This window comes from Cornus florida, unplaced genomic scaffold, assembly GCF_030987335.1.
Source record: "Cornus florida cultivar Cherokee Brave unplaced genomic scaffold, ASM3098733v1 CherokeeBrave_3.0.0_Hap2_Chr03, whole genome shotgun sequence".
Classification (NCBI taxonomy): Eukaryota; Viridiplantae; Streptophyta; class Magnoliopsida; order Cornales; family Cornaceae; genus Cornus; species Cornus florida.
This window is the reverse complement of record NW_026775573.1, coordinates 9,545,469-9,569,028: the sequence shown is the minus strand read 5'-3', so window position 1 is coordinate 9,569,028 and position 23,560 is coordinate 9,545,469. Positions and strand designations below refer to the sequence as shown.

The 23,560-nt window shown below is 35.4% G+C and overlaps 1 protein-coding gene across 1 annotated transcript; it reads right to left on the bottom strand.

Moving 5' to 3' along the window:
* Positions 1-821: 821 nt before the first annotated feature.
* On the bottom strand, positions 822-21,688 carry LOC132299377 (protein transport protein SEC31 homolog B-like). Its single transcript, XM_059795930.1, has 22 exons — positions 21,122-21,688; positions 19,168-19,222; positions 18,932-19,051; positions 16,255-16,351; positions 16,108-16,144; positions 15,896-16,001; positions 15,753-15,810; positions 14,997-15,094; positions 14,629-14,748; positions 10,514-10,556; positions 9,364-9,473; positions 9,147-9,274; positions 8,476-9,040; positions 8,169-8,261; positions 6,881-7,063; positions 6,586-6,799; positions 4,251-4,357; positions 3,959-4,126; positions 3,222-3,347; positions 2,861-3,143; positions 1,514-1,752; positions 822-1,370 (listed from the first exon to the last, which is right to left on the bottom strand). The coding sequence occupies exons 1-22, from the start codon at positions 21,436-21,438 to the stop codon at positions 1,281-1,283; spliced, it is 3,357 nt and encodes a 1,118-aa protein (XP_059651913.1). The 5' UTR covers positions 21,439-21,688; the 3' UTR covers positions 822-1,280.
* Between the last annotated feature and the right edge of the window lie 1,872 nt (positions 21,689-23,560).

Genomic DNA, 23,560 nt, shown 5'->3' with positions numbered 1-23,560 from the left:
TTCACCTCTTTTTTAAGGGGATAATTAACTGCAAAAAAGGTCTTGTAAAATTTGTTTAATAGCTCGGGGATTTATTTGCCAAAAACATAATTAGGGAAGTTCTGTGTCACAAGTAGGGATGGAACCGCAACGAGAGGAGATCGCATTCCCCATCCCCATTTTCCGTGAATTTTTTCACCCCATCCCCATCCCCGCCCCTGCCCCACCCCCTAAACCGGCTAAAGGTTAAAGAAAAAATATATATCCTCTATTGGTGAAAGTAAAAAGTAAAAGAAAGATATAAAAAGGTGAAGGGAAAGAGACTCCTCAATTAATGAGAGACGGAATAAAAAAAAAAAATTTAAAGTTGTTCTTACATGTTATATATATATATATATATACACACACTTACCCTTAACATATATTTAAGGACATTTTTGTAAACTTACACCATAAACGGGCCTAGACAGGGCAGGTTTACCCTATCCCCAACCCAGCCGGGTTTTCAAAAATCATCCCCATCGTCATCCCTATTTACATAAAAGGATCCCCAATCCCGCCCTAAACAATGCGGGGCGGGTCCCTGCCAGATTGGAGATTATTTATCCATCTTCTTGTTCTTGTTTATTGAGTGGAGATCATCTATCTTCTTGATTATCTGAAATTGTGTGTTCTTTCCATGGAACTGTGGTCCTATACATTCCTCACCTAAAAATTACAAAAAAAATAAATCTGGTTCTTTACTGTGGGTTTACACAAAAAAAAAAAAATCAAAATTTGACGTTCTTTCAGCCTACCAAAAAGACAAACAACATAAAAGCTGAATGGCAAAACAAAGAATATTAAGATGCCAATCACAAAACTAAAATTCATCTTATTGATAATTGATGAAAGTACAAGTGTTGGCCTGCAAATACAAAACCAGGGGGAAGGAAAGTTTCAGATGCTAACTACTACTCAGAACTCAGAAGCAGCTTGCTGACTCAACTTCAAAAGAATATGCTAAATGAAAACAAATTCTATTTCTTAGAACTACAAATGTAAATGAAAAAAAAAAATCAGCAAAGTCCTTTGATATCCTTCGCGCTATCTACTCTAACCGCTTTCAAAAGAATGGAAATGGGAGCCAGATGAGAGATCATCCCTGGCAGAGAGTAAAAGAACACACAACCAAAAGCCTTCCATCCAATTTAGAGATGCCGAATCTTGTGTACATCGAAAAAGGGGGCATCCTGACATATCCCCACGCGTAAGAACTAAAAACCATGGTAGAGATGGTCGGTGAATACTAGCCTTCTAATTTATCTCATATTCTGCCTAGTCTTGATCATTCGTTTAAGAGTCGCTAACCAGAAGTTGCATTCATCCCAGTCACAAGTGGTAAGAAGAACCTGTACCAAGCAGAATCAACAAAGGGACAAAAATGTCAATCTATAAAGCATAATAATAATAATAATAAAGAGAGAGGGGGAGGAATGAAAAGAATTTGCACATCTCAATCAGAGTTGCCTCTCTAAATTATCAGGACCGTTACCTGGACCTGGAGGGCAGCATTGAAATCACCATTGTCCAAAGCCTGACAAAGGTTAGCAAGCCTCTCAGCAGCACTTTTTGATATGTCCCCACCATTAAGTTTACCAAACAATGCACCTATTTTCCGTGAATTGTCTTCTATTTCCCGCTTCTTAGATGGATTTGCACGAGAACCTCCCAGCGCTTCTGAAGTCTCGTTAAAAAGTCTTGTCAAAGTTGTAATAACAGGCCTTTGATGCGCTGGAGCACATAATGCACAAAGCTAAATAGGTTAGATACTGCAAAATGAGCAAAACCACTATAGGCTGCTTTCAGACAAATAACACAACATTAGAATAAAAAACAAAAATAGAAAAAATGCAAAAGAACAGCATTTTACAGAAGAAAAGAAAATACCAACAAAAATTCATTTCTCAGACCAGCGACTAGTAAAGAAATATTAGATGATTTAGTAAATTTACCAAAGAGAGAGGGAGAGATCCCAAGGGGACAACAAGGGTGGCTTCAAGACCACCCTTTAGGAGTCCGAGCCCCACCCTTGTCTCTTTACTTAACAACCAAAACATATTGTACTATGAAATTCATTGGTCAGAGCAGTATAGGTGTCGATGGCTTAGCTTATTTTAGTAGTCCTCAAACTACAACCCACATTCTTCCCAACAACCAAGTCTTTTAAAATTGCTTTTCAGGCAATAGTCCCAAAAAAATCCTCCGATCAGCTATCTTTGAACAAGAGGTTGATGCCATGAAGGGCATCAAAGCATCATTTTGGGTGTCCAGCATTCTACAATATATAAAAATATACTCTAATGTTAGCAATTACTTTGCCAGGATTACAATCAATAAGCACTACACCATTACGGGATCCAACGCCAGTCGCATAGCACTGTTGTCATACACCTAGACCTTAACACAGGCTTTTTTATCTTTCAGTCTTAGGTGTAACTTCATTAGTGGAAAGAGAACTTTGAATCCCTAAAATCGATTATATTATCAAACATAAATTTAAATAAACGGGTCCTTACTCATGGTCCCCGTTAATCGAGGGTGCTATGACGGTTGATTAGAAACAGACTTATTCTTTGGCATTAATTGCACAAAGTGGCTGCTCATCAAACATAGATTTGAATGCGTTGCTTTAATTTTTCAATGACTAAATTACACGTCACTGAAACAAATGTTTTCATCAAATCCCTAACCCACTAACTGGTCCATGTTTGTCATATTGGATATTTATGAATCGGATATTGCCAACCACACAAAATAAGGAGCTTCAGATCTTTTTCACCCAACTACAATTGCAACTCTCATAAATTAATTTTGAAAGGCAGAGAGAGAGAGAGATTACCAGGTACATTGGAAGTATCCGCTGTCTGTACTGTAAGCAAGGGAGCTGCAGAAGTTATGGCTCGTTGTACTGATGCTGGCTGAGTAGCACTTGGCGGTTGCATTGGACCCATTCCAGGATTTTTAATCCCTGAGTTAGTAATTGGCATAAATCCCCTAGTTGATGGGGTGGAAGCCACAACCTGAGGCATCTTATGCCCAGGAGGTGGACCTGGTTGAGAAGATAATGGGTCAAGTGAACCACCACCAGGATTCCCAGCTTGATAACTATGGTTAGCAGTCCCCTGAAACAAAGAAGGGAAGTTCTATTATATCATTCAGATTTTAAATATTTCACTTAAAAATGAAGTGCATATACATACAGGATATAACTGAGAACCCAACGTGGGCTGCTGATATTGCTCCACATTTCTCAACGCAGCAGGAGTTGCAGGAATGAATGGTTTTGCTGCAGGCTGAGCAGCAACGGGAGGTGGAGCAAAAGTTGGCTAGAAGGAAAAGGGGAAAGAATCTTAGTTCATTATGGGAAACAATCTTTGAAGGCGGTATTTTTCATATACTATCTTGTAATATAAAAATGTGAAGAAAAGGGGATGCGAGACAAGTTCACACAATTGCAATATCAGAAGGCAAGAAATTCCAGCTAGAGTATCAATTAAAGACATAATGTATACGTTAAACATGAAAAAGAACACTGCTTCTAGCTGAAAGATCAAAAACCAAAACTACTTCAGAAAGAGCAACTATAATTGAACTTCTACACAGCCGAAACACTAAAAAAATCTCTCTCAGGATGGCTGGGTAGTTAACTATGAAAAGGAACAATGCTTTTGATAACAGATTTATAACCAAGCAAATTCCAAGAGAGTGACTATAATTGATAAACATCACTTGTACGAAGCCGCAAGAATGGAAATAAAAACATATTTTCGCAAAGCCAGCTAGTTGAAGATGAAAAAGAGCAATGCTTCTGAATTATGTAAGACAGTCGCCACTAAAAACAAAGAGCAAAACATTATTATTATTACTGCTGATGTAACTAAGCAAGTATGACCTAGTTAATTAACTCCCAAGGCGAATAGACCAATGATGCAAATACCTGATGTACTTGAGGTGGCTGGGACGGAAGAAATATTTGAGGCTGCGGTGCAGACTGATATGGTGCAGGAGCACCAAATCCTCGCCCATAAGAACCAAAAGACTGTTGGTAATTTTCACTATAAGGACTGCTAGGAACATTTTGCTGCGGTAACAATGGTGCTGTTTCCTAAGCAGAAGACAGCATAAAAAATGAAAACAAAAAAAAAAAAAAACTTTAATACTAAAGCAGCAATTAAAAGAAACTGCAATACAAATATATCACATATTGAAGAGATGCAAAACAAAAGAACCTGATAATAATTTTGAGAAGCACCAAGACTGGATTGTTCAGCACCATATACAGATCCTGTTTGTGATTGAGAGTTTTCAAAAGCCACAGACCTGGGCTCTTCTTTTTCTGCGAGAGAGAAAGAATCATAAGCCGGCTAAAATTTCTGGGAACACAAAGCTCACCCACAATAGGTGGTACAGAAACTTATTATCAGTGGGGAAAAAATCATCATCATAGATACAATACTATTATATAAGGATTACCAGCATGCAACATATTACAAAAAAATGAACAGGCAACTTCTGGATCCTATAAGGACATATGATGGACACACTGAAAATAAGAAGTAATATTCTGCCCTTGTTGATCTTATCAAAAAACATTTAATTTTGATTTGGAGGTATTTATAATCCACAACTCAAGAGTTTACCTTAAATTTATATCATCTTTTGTTTCCTAATTGCAAACATAGAAACCAAAACTAAATTGATTGTATACATATTTAAAGTGGTAATAATATTACATTTAATTTTGATTTGGAGGTATTTATAATCCACAACTCAAGATTTAATCTTAAATTTATATCATCTTTTGTTTTCTAATTGCAAACATAGAAACCAAAACTAAATCGTGAAAACATAGAATGAATATTCTTCTTCTTCGATAATGTAATAATGCCGTCTAATAGGTAAGGCGCTTGTCATATTCACTACCTCTCTAAGATGCTTTCTAGCATTTATCAAAAACTTCCATTAATAATATCAACTTCCTATTACTCGCTCACCATATGCACCAACCATTTTGATCATATTAGCAGACATACGCTTTTAAGCAAACATTTGTTTTGATAAGTATGCTTTTAAGCAAACTTAATGGAAAATATTTAATAATATAAACATTACTAGTTTCTTACACACAATCATCACAATCTTCTTCAAAAAAGTTCACGCAATTACCATTAACTCCATTTCTTTCATTGATCTAAGAATTTTTTTTTTTCCCCATTAGAAACTTTCTAATGACTTTCAAAACTTATAAAAAGTAGGCAACATTTTCCTGAGTTTCAATCAGATATCATATAACTGCCAAAATAGACCTTATCACAATGACTAATTGACTATACTCCAAATTCATTCTAGTGCCAATACCTTTAAGATCACCAATTCAGGAACAATGATTCCATATGGTACGATTAATTCATGTCCATTTTCTCTTATTGGCCCTCTATTTAGAAGTTAAAAATCCAAACATAAATAGGAGACCTACCTCAAAGGTCGATGCACAAAAACTTTCAATTCTAAAATGAAAGATTCTCTAAGCACGTACAAACATGTGGAAGAAATGGTTTTCATTTGGAGTTCTGTAGATTCTCTCTCCCCTGAATAAGATTCCAAAGATACCCAATAATACAAAAAAGCAGGAAGACAAATGAAGAATATTTATGTCAACCTTGAAGCCCTTCAAAATATTTTGAAATCCCAACGTTAAAATATTCATCACTACCATGTAGATCCTGACTACACGATGAGTAATATCCACATAAATATCATTAAAAAATTTATTGTGGAAACCTGATTTTGAAATTCTAATACAGCGACCTTTTTAGTTAGTTGAACATGCCTAAGAGAAAATCACAGCCACAATATCTACATCCAATTAGGTGACACTCGTAAACCTGCTTCACTCACCACTTGACAGTGACTATAAAATGAAAATTTAGAACGTGGTCAGGGATTTGTGAGAGGAAGGATGTTCAAGTATCAGATTGTGCCATCACACGTACACATGCACATGCAAGTAACTACTCATGGTCATGCTTTAAGAAGGCATGCAAAACCATGTATCGGCTGTAAATGCAAGTAACTACTCATGGTCATGCTTTTAGAAGGCATGCAAAACCATGTATCAGAAACCATGTATCAGCTGTATTGTCTAGTATAAACAAAGGAGCATCAAAATAACAAAATATACTGCAGATCAATTTTAGATCGATTACAAATTGGACAAGGTCAATTCCAGAAAATGATATAATTCAACGGTCAAACTAATCAACTTCATTAACAATAGGCATGAATCGGGATCCTAATGCAAATGGATACATATGGTCCAATGGGGACTAGAATTTCCAAGAACATTTGGAACAACTAGTTTCTGATCTGAAGAGTTGTTTTCAATCCATTAGCATTAATGTATTTTCATATATATTGAAAGAAACAAGAGTGCCCAATGCGTAAATCCTGAAATAAACCAAAGAGTTTCTTCAAGGAATACGAGGAATATCTCCAAATCATCAGCAAACTAATTAGAAAAAGGCACATAAAAACTGCAAATAAGTTTTTACTAGAGAAACATACCCGGTTCTGCTGAACGAGCAATACGATCCTGTAAGATCATGAGTTCAGGAGACAATTCCTCAGTCCCCATAAGCTTTAAGTATTCCATAGCTGTAGTTAAAAGCCCTTGACTTACTAATATTTCAGCATAATTCTCAACAAGCTTGCACAAAGAAGTGCTAAATCGCTTCTGCCCGGTTGCCAACGCAAGGACTATAGTCTTTTCCATTAAATCCTAATGAGAAATTAATAAATCTTGTCACATCCTTGACTTGAAAAGTATATTTCCAATAAAATTCAAAGGTAGGACAATAACCTGGACAAGATCAACATAAGATTTTCCCTCATGCTCTGCCAGACTCCGTGACCAAATTTCCACTGTTCTATCGATATTTCCAGCACATATATAACATAAAGTTGCAGCTAGCGTATTGCCAGCACCCATGAGTCTAGAAGCAAGTGTGTCACAAAGCAAAGTCCAATCCTCTCTCTGTGCAAACTGTTTGTATGGCAATGATAAGAATAATGAGAAAAGAAACAATGTTATAAATGCCACAATCTCAAGTTCATTATCTTTCACTTCCATGTATAGAATAATGGTAACCAAAAATGATTTTAATACAAATAAATAAATACATACATATATATATATATATATATATACATACACATACATATATACACTTATCCAAGTAAAAAATTATTGGGCCTGCTTTTGGTCTGCATTAGTTCTGGCAAAGGCACCATGACCACAACAAATGAAGAGGGGCGCTGAGTCTTTCGTGACAAGAGGGATTTCTTGACTTCATAATTATAATCAAGGGTTGAGCGTTCTAGAAAATTTTGATTAAGAATTCACTCTGAAGAGCAAAAATTTCTACAGCATTTGCAGCAAGTGATTGCAGCAGATAGGGGTGGAACTAAAATGAGACAGTGACAGCCAAAGGACCCCCAAAACTTTGTAAACCCCTAAAAAACGAGTTCCCTATAAATGGTGAACATGAAAACAGAAAAAATGATTCAACATGTGAAACTCCGAGGCCCCACCCCAAAACTTATAAAGAACTTCAATTTTGGATATTTTTGCCTCACTTTTAGAAGCCCACATTTAGAGGGAATGGTCATAAGACCCAAATATAACACATATCCCCTGCTCATTTAAGCACTAAATGGATTATGAAATAGTTTCTATTTACAAATAATCTTATCTTAGATCTTATATTGTAAAAAAGAGAAATATATTACCCCCCAAAACACACAACAAAAAGGAAGGGGGGGAGGAAATGAGTGACATTTACTAAGTCTGCCCCTTTCAGCAGATATGGGGTACCAGATATGTACTGCTTTAGTTCCATCATCAGATTTTGGGGTTTTTATATCTCGGGCATTATCATGCAAAATCAGGAAATAGAGTTGTTAAAATTTCAAATAAAAAAATTGCACAAGGGACAGACAGTGGAGAGATTGCCCGAAATTTCCTGTAACAATATTTGCATTCCTTTCATATACATATAGATTTCCAAATATAATCGAAGAATGAAAACAATCATGACAATGCAGTGTCATACAGTAATATCCTGATCCCTAAATTTTGAGAAACTTACAGTGCAGAGGAGAGCAAGTGTTTCTTTCCAGGATTTCAGGGGCCTAATGTTGACAAGGCTTATAAGGTCATTGTTCAACATCGCAGAAACAACCTGGAGGTGGAAATGAAATGATAGAAATTCTCAAAACAAACAGTAGTCATCCCATAGTTAGTATAAGTAGAGGAGAAAAAATCTTAATTCATCATATGAAACCATATCATTACTTGAAATTAGAAAAAGAACAACACAGCTTCTTAAGGAGAATGGGTGAACTGCTTAAGAGGTAAACTGCTTCCAAAAAAAAACGGAATGAAATTTTTACTACCTTAAGATAAGGAGAATGGGTCATCTTGAGGTACTGATCACGCGTACTCTCCCACAAGAAAGAGCCACCAAGATGAGAAATAACTAAAGCATCGGCCATTTTCTTTGCAGAAATGCACTTTTCAACTGCCCCCTTGTAGTCCCCAACAACCAAAGTTCTTTGAATGGCGTCATCAAATGATGGGTCAGTAGACTCAACACTCTCCTTTTGTACATTCGTTTCTTGTTGCATTTCTTCCCCATCAGGAACAGAGGCTCCAACAACAAAGTTGTCCCCAGAAGTCGACAGAGGTGTATCAGCCTTAGGACTTGGAAGATTGTTAAAGAAATCCTCTCCATTATCAGAAGGGAAGAGAGTGGTTTCTTTGTTCCCCACATGTCCTTCTTGATCAGCTAGCATTTCTTTGGGGCCAAGACCACTTAATTCCTGAGATATGTCTTCTACAGTATCTTTTCCTTCAGTAGGTAGACTGAAACCAAGGTGGTTAAGCAGCTTTGTCCTTGCTGTTCCATCATCCTCAAACATAACCTTCAATAAATCCCATGTTTCTCGTTCATCCTCCAATCTGCTCAGGCAATTCAATGAAAACCACATATTTCAAGTAATGGATCAGTTCAGCACTTAAATTAAGGAGAAAAGAAATAAATTTATTCCTTTGCACAGAAACATACATGGACTCTTCAGATTTTTTATCACATAAAAGCTTCAGCGAAGATCTCTCTCCGTTTTGTATCGCTGCTTTAAATTCAGAGGAGCGACTCACTAAACTGTGTTCTGTAACTAAGTTATGCACAAAGACCTGGAACAAAGAGGAACAGAAAATGCCATGAAATGAGAACCAATTAAAAGAAAACGAGAACCAATTAAAACAGAACCCACTAAGCATACCTCTGAAGTTACAGCTGGAGCATTTGTGGAGCAAAATGAAACAAGCTTGCCTCCAAAACCAAAAGAGACTCCTGCTTTACGTTTGTACCATTTTGGGGCTCTCAAAGGTACTGCATAGAATGGATAGAATGTGAGAACAAAGATCGAAACAAGTAAATTAAAAGGGGGGAAAAGAACCACCACTGATTAAAAGTAAAAAAACATGCAAAAAATTAGCTGAAAACTTATAAAAGTTTATAAGAGGGCTGATTGGTAAGGAGTGACAAAATGAGTACTTTGATTAGGCAACTTTAAATTTGTGGAACTCAATACTGATAATCTTGACAACTTTTATAATCCTAAATACCAATTCTAATAGATGTGTGCAGACTAGTTCTTTTCGCACAACTTTTGACCTGAAATCTTCAATGTCCTTCAGAGATCTGACTTACGCACTCCTGACAGGCTCTTGCTTGTCCAGAATATTTCAATTGGATCTCCATCATTTTTTGACCTAAGGAAGACTAGGCTGTCTCTTATCAGGTCATGTGTAATTTGCCTTTCCTGGTTTCCAAATAAATAAAGTTTTCTTTTTTTTTTCGATATCCCGATGCTCATCTCCATAAGTTATTAAAGGAAATTCTCCTTCATATTTGAATAGGAGTCCAACATATCATATTTTTTTAGTAAAATACCAATTCAGAGACCAAGTCCTAATTCTAGTGGCAATAGTGTCCACAATTTCTCTCTCAATACACGAAACTATATAAATGAACTTGCCACCTACACTGAAAATAATTTGACCAACATTACATCTTCCATATGGTTCTTGTTAATATTGAACTGACTACTAAAAAGCTACATGGAACTATTACAATAAAAAGATAATCAGGGTGTAATATGTGAGCATATAAATATGACTTAATGCAATTTAAGGCTTTAAGCTCATTATATAAATAGATTTATCTAAAACTCATAAGTAGGCCCATCATAAACTCCTCTGATAATTGCAGATCGATAAATGTTTGAAACCCAAAAGCAAACAAATCGCACATAAAAAATTCATGTTGGATGGACAGATGTGGAATATCTGATCTTAAATCTTGCTGTTGGACAGTAACAAGTCATTTTGAAACAATACAACATTAGGATTATCTAGAAACTACATTACCTGAAACAAAATCACCTTCTCCAACACCATATTTGCTGCAACCCTACAGGAAAAAATCAAATGTAAATGATGCAGGACGGGTAGGGGCGCTTCGATATCAAAATTCAAGGAGAATAAGAGAGAGGAGAAGAAGAAGAATGAGGGGGAAGGAAAATCTGTAATCACTCAATATTGAATTCAATAATCATAAAAAGGTGCCTTAACAATGTTATCATCCCACATATAAATAGGCATCAAGGAAAACCCTGATCAAATAAATAAAACCCTAAAATACTAAGTTACCAAAACATCCCTAAAATCAAAACATACTAATATAGTTATAATATAAAATGAAAATCAACCCTAATTATCTATCTTTGCCAGGTCTCCAATTAGAGGCGACACATGCACTTCAAGCTTTCGGGCTATGTCCGATTCTCCATCAGTCCTTCCCGGTTGAGAAGAACTCTCCTCCAGAGAGTAAATGCATATGTACATTATCTTAATCTGGATAGCCTTTCCATCGCACAAGGTAATAATTAATGTCTCCAATATGAAAAGCATCACTCTGATAGTCAAAAATATCCTCAATCCATTCCATATAATGCAGCTGAGAAGGAAGAAGAACTAATGCTGGTGCTGAAGGAAATGTAACTCCACCTGTAGGAACACATGACAATAGAATAGGAAGCTAAAAGGTGCCTAGGTCAGATAGCAAACACATGACATCTATATCTGGGTGTTTGAGTAAGTTATTTGCACGTAAGACATTTATTCCAGAGAGATTGCGTGTTGAATTAATGTTGATGGATCTTGTCCCACTTTGCATAAAAGAAACTGTAACTCATCAAGTAGGTTAAGGAGTTCAGGATTAGTAGATGGAAGCATAAAGAGTCTATTTCCAATGTTTAGGAGTTGTTGGACCACTTCCCTTTCGACAATTCTCTTTCTCTCACTTTCATCTTCACACCAGTTAATACAATTTTCGTGTGATAGGAAGTTTGGTCTGCGCTAAACAATCTTAGTCTTGCCTGGCATAGAACACAACCATTTGGGACATAAAATGATGTTCTCTAGGTCAGTGGAGATAGTTCAAAGAAGGTTGGTGATGGTCATGGTGTCCTAATGGAATTGTATACACATAAGAATGTTTGGGGATAATGCTGATATAGGACTTAAATTGAAATAAGTAAAACCAAATTATAACTATCACAATGCACAACTAAGAAAACCAAATGCAATGAGATTGGTATGCCAAAATTAATGCGCCGGTTGCAAATATTTAGTTGCAAAAATTAAGTGAAAACAGTTATAACAAAATAAGAGTGGATGTAGTGAGATCAAAGGCAAATGGCAATAGAAAGAAATAAAATAGCGATTGATGTAAATAGTTTACTTCACTAATCAAATGGTTTCAGTTAGGACCTTTTTGCAAATTTCTAGACTAATCAAATAGATAAGGTACTAATCACAATTTTTCAGTTGAAGTATACGTACCTTTTTTCCAAAGTCCAATGCAGCTCCCAATTGTGGAAGATTACCCGAAAGTGGTTTGTGTGAACTGAAATAGAATTCTGTTATATTTTTATTTTATTTTTTTTAGTTGTTGTTGTTGCTGCTGAACTGGTTCAAGCTTGGACTGGTTTTCTACTAAAGTGATTAGCTGGAGAACGGTTCAGTTCTGGGTTAGTTCCATAACTAGGTTAGCCCTGTACTTGTAAACAAACAGTCCCAATGTGACTTCTTTTATATATATCTCTGCTCTTCCTTTTGCAAAACAACAGGCGGACCCACAACTTGCAATCGAACCTTGACCTCCCAGCAACAACCAGTGGAGGTTCTTACGAGGATGACGAGCTGACCAGATGATGGCGACGACTAGAGAAGTTCCCAATAACGACGGGATGGTGACAATCTGTCAACGATTGATGATGATGAGAAATTCCGATGACGGCAAGAGATGCTTCGATAACGAAGGTTTGGAGAGGTGAGGATCCCGGCGACGATGGCAAAAGAAGTTCTGGGAACGATGCTGTGGAGCAATAATAGACTATGAATTTGCAGCAAGGTTGCTTTGATGGCAAACCACAAATGGTTTCCAACAATGGCTGTTGGCTTTGGTTCCAAATATAAAAGAGAGATGGGTTGTGGGTTCGGGTTGCATTGGTGTTCGGGTTTTGGGTTTGGATTGCGATTGGACTTGCGGGCTTGCGGCTTGGATATGGTGAGATGGGTATTTGTTGATCGGGTTGGGGCTTTGATGTATGGTGAACGGTTCTGATGGCAGTGGTTAAGTAGGGCTTCGTTTGGCTTGGGCCTGTTGTAAATGGTGGCAGTGGCAGCTACGGTCATTGGGTGGTGGGTAACTGTGTTTGTGGTGGAGATGATGGGGTTGATCTAACGATGGAGGATTTTGGGTTGGAGTGTGGGCTGTTGCAGCGGGCAGAGAAAGATGACAACTAGTGTTTGTTGGGTTTTGGTAATGGTGGGGCAGCAGTGATGGGGTTCTGGGTTAGGTGGGTGATGATAAAGGCTACGGTTTGATTGGATATGGGTGATTGGTGTTCTTGATGAACAATACATATTGATTGCTGTTGAATACTATGGATCTTTGCTCTGATACCAAAACTGATGCAGGACGGGTAGGGGCATTTCAATATCAAAATTCAAGGAGTATAAGAGAGAAGAGAACTAGAGAAGAAGAAAAATGAGGGGGAATAAAAATCTGTAATCACTCAATATTCAATTCAATAATCATAAAAAGGTGCCTTAACAATGTTCTCATCCCACATATGAATAGGCATCAAGGAAAATCCTAATCAAATCCTACTACCATATATAAAACCTTAAAATACTAAGTGACCAAAACATCCCTAAAATAAAAAATACTAAAAGAATAATAACATTAAATGAAAATCAACCCTAATTATCTATCTTAGCCACGTCTCCAATGGTAGAGGCGACACACATGCACTTCAAGCTTTCGGTCCATGTACGGTTCTCCATCAGTAAATCTAAAACAAAATAACAAAAATATGACTCATAAAATCCACTTGACCAGTCAGACTAAAATGCATTCGCCATGTTAAAGTTGGAAAACTAATAATGTTGATAAAAAATGACAAAAACGATGATGACAATAATGAATAAATTGCAAGAAATATTAAATGATCACACATGTTTTTTGGGTAGTGTACATTTTCATTAAACAGTAACAAAAAGAGAGTGCATATCCCAGGTACAGGTGAAGTTTACGAGAGTGAGCCAAATAAGACCAAATAAGCAACCTCGAGTCAAAAGGAACAGAAAATTTTAAAAAGGGACTCAAAAGGACCCTATTCAACTTGTGAGACGATGATAGAATGTCCCCAAAGAAACTGTGATTCCTTTCTATCCAAGCACTCCATAGAAGACACCCAAAAATAAAATAAAATAAAAAATCATCTTCCACTACTCCAACATCTCCAATGTCCACTACTCCTACACCTAGGGGTTCTTGCAATAAAATCGGAGGAATATGAATCTGAGTGTGCATATTCTACATTGTCACAAAAATTATACAAATAAAATCTGTAATCTCTGTTTTACATTGTGATGCATCTATGTTATTCCATTAGTAATTAATAAATACTAAATCATGTTAAAAATAATAATTTCGATAAGGTGCTGACGGTTGAGGAGTTGAGACAAGTCAAGATTCAAGAGTACTCATGTCCTGATTTTTGCGCATATTCTACATTGTCACAAAAATCATACAAATAAAATCCGTAATCTCTGTTTTACATTGTGATGCATCCTGTTATTCCATTAGTAATTAATAAATACTAAATCATGTTAAAAATAATCATTTCAATAAGGTGCTGACGGTTGAGGAATTGAGATAAGTCAAGATTCAAGAGTACTCATGTCCTATTTATGTAAGAACTTTTCGTAGACCTGCTCAATTTGTTGACTCGGTATTGCATGTCAAATATATATATATAGGAGATTTAAAGAATTGAAAGAAAAGAAAGTGCGACAATGAACAACCCCCCAACTTAATTTTCCATTACTCATAAAAGAAATAAAACCATGCTACATGAACTTACCAAATAAACCATTCTACAAATACATATTAACATGCAACATGAACTTACCTCAATATTATAAATGCCAATTTTTCCATCAAATGAAGATGCTGATATAACCCCTGGTATCTTTGGGTACCAGTGCACATCAAAATTCCAGTTAGTTCCTGCAGGCAATTCAGAGACAATCTGCACAGAATCAAGCATCAAAAACAAAGTCAACATATCTGGAAGTAGAAGTAGGATAGATCATGGTTCCCCGACCCTCCAGACCCTAAAATAATAAAGAAAATGAAGGGGGGGAAAAAAATAATAAATAAATATATAAAAAACAAAGAAAGAGAGAAACATGCATGCGCACAGAAAAGAAAAAGTTTCAGAACAAAAATAACACAATCAAGGAAAGAAAACTGAAGCCTATTCACATGAATATCTACCTCTCCAGAAACTGTGTCCCAGCAGATGGTACGATTGTCTTTGGCACAGGTTAGCAAAAACGAGCTGTCATTGGGACACCATGACATTGCAATTACACCTGGTGCAAGATATGTGGGAAACCACAGATTAAAAAAAGAACATAATGAACATGTCCACATTAAAAAGACTAGAAATAGATTGTAAAGGATCTAAGAACTGAAAATCATTAACCAAATATAAGAAATTGTCCCTGTAGAAAACCTAACCTAGAAGATAAAGCTTCGGCATAAGATTGAAACATCTAGAGTACAGCATAAAAAAGAAACAAAAAAAAAATCTGCATTACATACAATCTAGGCTAGAAGCTAAGGCTTCTGCTTAAACTTACAAGCAAGCATCAGAAAGAGCATAAACCATTGAAAAATAATATGTTTCTATACTATATAATATGAATACCCATAACAATTGAAAAGCATAGCATAAAATAAAGAAATAATGGGAAATTTTAAATGTTTGATGGTTTTTAAAAACGCTATTATTTGTGGAAGATAATGGAAACTCAAATCAATCTAAAACACAAATTCAGATATAGTTATCACAAAGATAAAGCCACTGGGTTGAACTTCAGCCAATACAACATTATAATTGATTTGTGCAAGTTTTAGCAACGAAAAAATGAAAATTGTCTCAAAAAAAGTGAAAATGGAAGGCAACTCTAAATAGCAGCAATTTGTAAATATACAGAATATAAATTATTTATTTGCTCACTGGTGTACCTTTAGTGTGCCCCACAAACTCTTTGACTGGTGATATTGTATTCCTCATGTCCCAAAGCTGCATGCAAACATAAAAGGAAATTACGTGCATAAGACATTTCACATCTATAAGATTAAAAAGGAAAGGGAACCAAAATCCTTACTCTAAGTGAAGGTGAACTATCTTCATCAGAAGCAACTATAAGCTGAGTGGCAACATCAGGATTCCACTGCAAAACAGAGCACCTCCTCCTATGTGAATCTGAGAAACTGATAAGTTTGCAAGTTCAGGTTAGTAAATGAGGAAAACAGAGTGTTTTGACTTTTCGATTCAAAAACGACCAACACACTTCGCATTCAACTGCAGAAATTTTACCTTATCACTGGCTTTTGCTTCTTTAGGTCCCAAATCACTGAATATAGAGAAAATATTCTTTTAACAAGTGACAAAATTAAACATATATAAATCCAAGAATAAAAATTAGAGAAACAAACAAAAAAACTGGATATATTCCATACGCACCTATTGTCCCATTATACGAAGTGGACGCCAATATGTGTTGAACCTTGCTATTCCAAGATAAAAATGAAATTTCACCTTGAGTAGCAGATCCATTACCCTGCATAAAGATCTCGTGAACTATGTCGGATGCCACAAATAGATTTTGAACATTGAAATGGAAGAATGGAAACCACCAAGACAGCGAGAGAGAGGGAGGGAGAAAGAGAGGGAGAGACAGAGAGAGTTATAAATCCCATATAGACTTGAAGAATTCGATTAAATTTGGAGCACAACTTCAAAACATAAGATGCCTTTACAAAGTAGAAATATAACAAAAGTCTGACAATTAACTGAACTACTGTGTAAGAACGTAAAGCAGTGACAAGAAAAAAGCACACGAGCAGATGCCACTAAAGCTCATATAATGCTCAAATTTGGAGCAGATCAAGCCTCAAGGTATATTCGAACCTAATCCACTCGGACAATATTTTAATCCCATCCCATTTTAATAATCAGATCCCATCCAACTCTACTGGAATCATCAGATACTATATATTATACTACATTATATTATGCCCTGTTATAATGTATATATGTTCACATAATTGGATAGAATCACATGTATCTAAAATTACTTCATATCTAAATCCAACAGATAGTATTATTTCAAATTGATTGGACCGCCAAAAAGTAGTCACATCAAAAGATCATATCAAATCATATGTTGACTCATCTGTGAAGTTTGAAGACTTAACCCACATGTCCATCATTTTTTAATAAATGACATAAAAATAGAAAATTTTGTACAAATTTTAAGACAGCCAAATTATCTATATATTTTCGTTCAATAACTACAATGTTTTACGGCATTCTAGTTCAATAACTACAATGTTTAAGGCATTCTACACCACCTTGAGGCACATCTTGAAGCAAGACATTCCCAAATCGGACAAACACAACAGTTCAAATGCCTATTGTGCCTAGATCTCAGGCATTCAAAAGCAACAGTTCAAATGCCTATTTTGCCTAGATCTCAGGCATTCAAAAGCAACAGTTCAAATGCCTATTGTGCCTCCTATTTGTTTATACACTTCTCACGATTGGCCATGGAGTCCTTTAATGGAAATTTTAAATTATTATATTAAAAAAAGAGAGGAGGAAAATCCTTAACTTAAACGGATCGATATAGAACAACTAGGGGAATGGAAAAATTAGTTACTCTTTCCTTCAACAGGCTTCTGCTTTTGCAAATCCAAATAAATGGAACCCATTGATATAGATAAATTAACTACTGGTCAGATGCCTGAATGCTATACTGGAATTTTAAACCCTTAAGAGGACTCTTACGAAAACAAATAAGTTCTTCTATACAATTGTGAATCTTTCATCTTCCCTACTAGCATGCATGAGAATGGAGGAAGCTTCAAATTTTGTAGGTATATGATGGACTCATTGCATCCTCTTCAATCAAAGAAGGAAATAGGCGAAGGCCCAAGCATGTTGTGGTCATACCATGAATTAAAGATGTACCCTAATTATTCCAGATATAAAAAATTTCTAATTATTTTTTTTCCCCGAGGAATTTACCCCATTTCTGACCCTTTGTAAAATTGTAATAACCCACTGTTCTCAACATTTAAAATGTTAAAGTCTTGAAAAGCTCAAAGATTCAAGACTCACACCATACCTGGTGAGGGGTGTAGTTTTGCCTTACACTAATGTATTTTAAAACTATGATTCAATAATCATGTCTGCATACTACACACAGCTTATCCAAGTACCTAAGGCTTACTATACATATCTTACACACCATTAATAAAAAAAATTCAATAAAATACATAAGGTGCTATTTATAACCCTATTAAGTACTTAAAAGTGAATAAATTAAGTGATTCTTCAATTAAATGTGTTTGACAACGTAATTTATGTATAACAAAAGACCATCACCTAAAACCGGTCCCAGTTACGAGTGGTGCTTTGGAGGGGAAGACTGAAGAAAGACCTAAATTTTGACTTTTTTTAAAAACCATCTAAACTTGACTAATCATAGCAACCAACTGTCAAGATTTAATCCCTCACAAATTGTCCAAAAAAAACAACAAAAGAAGTACAACCACTGGAACATTAAGGAGCCTTACACCACCCTCCAACAAAATTGCTCCTCTTATGTGTTAACAAAGGGCACTGACCGACATACCTGTACAACTGACCTTCCAAACCAAAGCACTAAAGCCATTGCAAGTATGTTGTATACTTGTTGAGAAGGATACACACACATATGTATACATAGAGAGAGCCAGAGAAAGAGAGACTGTGTTGCCATGCTTTTTTACTTTGACCAATGTCTTTCACATTTCCATCATACTTGCACTTACATTAATTGAAATTTTCAGGGAGGGGGGCGAATGTTTTGGTTTTTGACTTTGACCAATATCTTTCACATATCATCCATAAGTTCTTATTTGCACTTATATTAATCAAAAATTTCAAGCAAAGAAAACAAAAGTTATTGGTGAAAGAAGGGGAAAAACCTAGAATCCCACCTTCTCTTTCTTATTACAGACTTGCATTAATACAGCTTGACTCATGACAAATATTAGTGATCAGACAAACTGATTTCCTACATGTTGGTTGTAAGAATTTTAAAGATGAGGAATGTGACTTTGTGTGTATTGAATGTCAGAACATGGATATATACCTTGAGAGGAGGAAAATGAGTAGGTTCTGTTGGTTTTGCCACATCCCATATACAAATTTCACCTTCATCGGCCCCGGAAGCAAGATGGTGAGACTGAGAGTTAAATTCTAGACCACGTACCTGAAAAGTAGATATGATGTTAGATCAACCTCATTGTACTATCTTCCTATGCCTGTATAAATGGAAGAACCATCAACAACCACAGGCACATAAAAAGGTAAAACATGAGGTCTTACAGGCCCACTATGCCTCGAAAGATGTCCAACAAGAGCGCTTTGAGTTTCCTCAGCACTGAAATAATAAAGATCAAAAGAAATCAATCAGGAGAAAATGAAAGTAAGAAAAAATTATATATTGTTTGCTCCTCAAGAAGATGATAAAGCATCCACTAGACAAGCTGGCATTGACAATTTATTCAGATTATTTTACACTCGAGAAATTTCCTTTTTTACAACCCACCAAAAAGTATTTACTGCAATATAAGAAAAACCATATATTATTTCCTCCTTGAGAAGATGATACAGCATCCATCAGAGAAGACAGCAGTGGCAGAATTCATTCTGATTAATTTTCACTAAAGAAATTTTCATTTTAACAACCTACCAAGAAGTCATTACCGAAATATTACCCCCGAGGGATATTTTCATCCCTATGATACCTGTTCTGACTCATATATCCAATGTTGCTAAATGTACAATGCATCACTCCTTGTCTCAAGAAAAGAATAGCCACAGGCCATTAAAAGTTTAAACATGGAATATATAACAAAATATAGCACAACAATAATAACCTAAGAACTACAAATACATTCAAAGAGAATCTGTATCAATGTTGAACACTGACACTTACTCCAAGATAAATTTCTAACATAATTTTAACATATATATAATTTAAAATGACTGATATTTCTCGACCTTTTGCTAACATATGACTTATAAACCTATGATTTTGGATTAAGACTTTCTTTTAGCATGGAAAAATGATTAAAAATAAAAGTAAAATTAAGGTTTATATAGAACTTATAGAAAGTTTGATGATGTGTTTAAAAAATAATAAAAGGAGTTATACAAAGTTTTTATTAAATGATAGGGTATTAAAGCAGACACGGACTCATCAAATTAACAAATGATACATAGTGCAATATAATCAGAACAAGGTATTATAGTAAAAAAAGAATCTCGGAGATAGGTAAACTTATCAACAGTTTCCTCATCCTCTCTTTTTTGTATGTATATATACATATTGTGCCCTTGTTATGAATTTCTTTATATGACCAGTTTGATTATGACTATATAATTTATTATTCAAAAGTTTCACATAATCATAGAATATTAGAGATAAATTTCATGAAGTAATGTTTGTTATAACATAAAAAATATATATATATTTTGTTACATGTTCTCATCATGTCAATGCCCTACATTTTTAAGATTTGTCATCTCGACATATCCATATCATATTATGTCCATACTCCTAATGGAATAGCCACTTTCAGTATAATATAGACACGTCTAACTACAGAAGAAGAATAAAAAAAACAAAGTGACAGCAGTTGTTGTCCAATAGCAAAGGTAAAGTTCCTAAGAGTAAAAGAAGGGAACAAGTTATTGTAGCAAATGGAATTAACAAAAAGAAACCACATAGCCATGATTCCTGTAGTAAAAATATAACCAATAATCAATAAGATAATATCAAGGTACCACATACTGCTTTCTTCTATCAAGTTACACACCGACCCATACTTGAGTAAAAATCAAATCCCCTACTTCTCTATACGCCAATTGAAAATACCCAAAACTAAAAGAAAAAAACTAAAAATGGAAGATTCATTTTACGAAAGTAAACAAGCACACAGAGAAATTGATAAATGACAACAAAAAGACATAGCAATGTTCAATCCGACATCCAGTTTTTGCTTCAGAAGAACTTGGGATTTCAACTGGTTTGGTGTCCTAGGCTGTGCAACAGAGTGATGTGACAGGTAAATGGTCTCTTAGTAAGAGGGTGGGAGATCTGCGATCTAATTGAATCAGTGCAAGGTCAAGAAATATATACTTCCTTCCAATCAAATAAATGTACAAACCCTCAAACTATGACACCACAAACAGCCCAAATTCAATTCACAATATGATAAATTTCCAAACAAATTAAAGAGTCGATATAGAAACACAGTGAGAACAAGATCAGTACTTGATCAGACTGAGAGGATTCCAAAGTCCAATATTGCCGTCAAGAAGCCCACCGGCGATTAGACCGAGTGAGAATTCCTCGGAGCCCGATGGATTCCTCCCCCAAGCTAACCGATTGAACCGCTCGGAACTCGGCGAGGCACCAACTAATGGGAGTTCACGATCGTCGGACTGGAAATCGAGCTTGAAGATTTCAAGATTCGCCGACGAACTGAAGGAAAGATCCACCGCCCCCGCCATCGTCCCCGCCGCCAGGTACGTCGCGTCCGGCGCGAAAACCACCGACGCCGATCTGTTCACGCCCTTTATGCACGCCATAGACACAAACAGAAAGACACAGCAACAATATATGTATATGTGTGGTATAGAATTGTATAGAGAGGAATTGAGATCTGACAATGTGGAATTGTGTGATTAGGGTTTGTGACCTTGAATTGGAGTGGTTTTGATGAGAAAGATAACAGATCGTGAAGAAAGGTAATGAATGTTTGTGTTTTCTCTCACCATTTCGCTTATTCTCTCTTTCTGTTACTTCAGTTCTTACAAAAAAAAATTTCGTTTATGGGTTTTTTTATTGGCGGGTTGAGCTACTCTGGGTATTACACACTTTGATTCATCATTCGACCAATCAGGTTCTGCCACGTTGTAGTTTAAATAATTTCTAAGGAGAAATTTTAACATTGTTGGGATTACATAGCACAACGAATCAAAACCCCACAATCACGAGTAAATATATCAATTTTATTTAAATTTTTATTTACGTGTTAAGTTATAATTATAATAAAAATAAAAAATGTCGAAACTTTCCAGATTTGGAAAAGAAAGAGTGTCTGTTATATGATATAACTAAAAAAAAAAAAAAAAACAACTCTCCAAGATTAGAAGGAGAGGACAAAAGAAAATAAACAGAAACACAGGAAATTCAGTAATGTTCTGTTATGTATTCAGATTTATAATTTGGGTAATGGAGAAAAGGGAGAGTTTTTAGTTTCCAAGTTGCGAGGGGAAAAAAGAAGCACCTTGTTTTTTATTTTCCTATTTCTTTTCTTTCTTTTTTTTTTTTGTCTTTTAATTATAACTTATACCATGTAAAAGGGCACTCTTCCTTTTCTTTTTTTCTTTTAGTGTTTTCTCTTTCGGGTTGTATGTCATTGCTCTTGTAATAAAATAAAATACACTCTTAAAACAGTCCTAATTAATGTTAATTAGAATAAAAACCGATCACAAAATTTGTTGTTTACTTGGGTCCTTGACTCGAGAAGGTCTCACCCTCTCTGGTTATTTATTTTTTTTATTATTATTATTATTTTTTTGGCCACCCTTTGTGGTTGGGACCTATGTAAATTTTGCCATCTTTTCATTGGAAATTGGCTGCAAAAAAATAAAAAAATAAATAATCCATTTGAAGCTATCATATGCATATAATGTACTGATCCATACCCATGAAATGGAAATCTGGATTTATATACTTCTGGGTATCAATGTTTCTACGTATATAATTGCGTGGTGTAATGGATGGACATGTCAATGTCTATCCTCATAATTGCAAAAAGTTGTTATACTACAATACAAAAATTGTTTATATCAGCACTATATTTCTTTACTCTTTTTTTTTTTTTCCTTGTATATAAATTGGTTTTTGAATGATGCCATGTTCTCTACAAATGGTGCATACATTAGTGATAAACTAAGATATTATATGGATTCTTGCTATTCTTGTCGAGTCGATTCCAGTGATCACGATATAATATATTTAGACGAATATCGGTGTAAATCGATTCAAAATAGTCGATTCATAAAGTTTGTAACAATATTGAACTCTTAAAAAATGGTTACGAATCGATCGATGTGTCGCGTATCAACCGATACGGCGAACCATGGTTACGAGGAACTGAGAAGAGAAAGTGCATGCTTCTTGTGGGTTCCACCACGACTTTGGATCTTGTCGATTTCAACCCAATTTTACAAGAATGACATTTTTCTACTATATTATTATCCTTTGAAGCAACGTAATAAAAATGTTGGAATAACCAACAGGCTTGTGGTCTAGCGGTACAAGGCTTCTACCTCTCAAAGGGAGGTCAGTAAGGATGGCAATTTGACCCAGCTCCGCGGTTATCCACCCCACCCCGCACCGTTTTTGGATGTTTTGGGGGATCGTTTTGCTTCTTTGGGCGGGAATGGTTTGATGTAATAAAAACCCGCACGAGTTTGGTGCAGGGGCGAGGGAGATTGCCTCGGCCCGTTTAGATAGGCAAATTACTTAAGTACTCTTATTTCATTAATGTATATATTTCCTACTATATATTAAGTACCCTATATAACAATATTAAAGTAACAGATGAATTTGATTAAAATGAAATTTGCAATGGTGAAGAATTGAAGATGAGGGGAAAAAAATAGAGCAAATCTATTTAAACAATAAATAAATTTTGGTATT

Bases quoted from the DNA above. Each gene is read 5' to 3' on its own strand.
- LOC132299377 (XM_059795930.1), bottom strand. From the start codon at position 21,438: ATGGCGTGCATAAAGGGCGTGAACAGATCGGCGTCGGTGGTTTTCGCG. The intron at 16,002-16,107 runs GTAAAATTTCTG...CAAACTTATCAG, and splicing joins AAGCAAAAGCCAGTGATAAG to TTTCTCAGATTCACATAGGA. The intron at 14,749-14,996 runs GTAGATATTCAT...GATTCTGTGCAG, and splicing joins GGGACACAGTTTCTGGAGAG to ATTGTCTCTGAATTGCCTGC.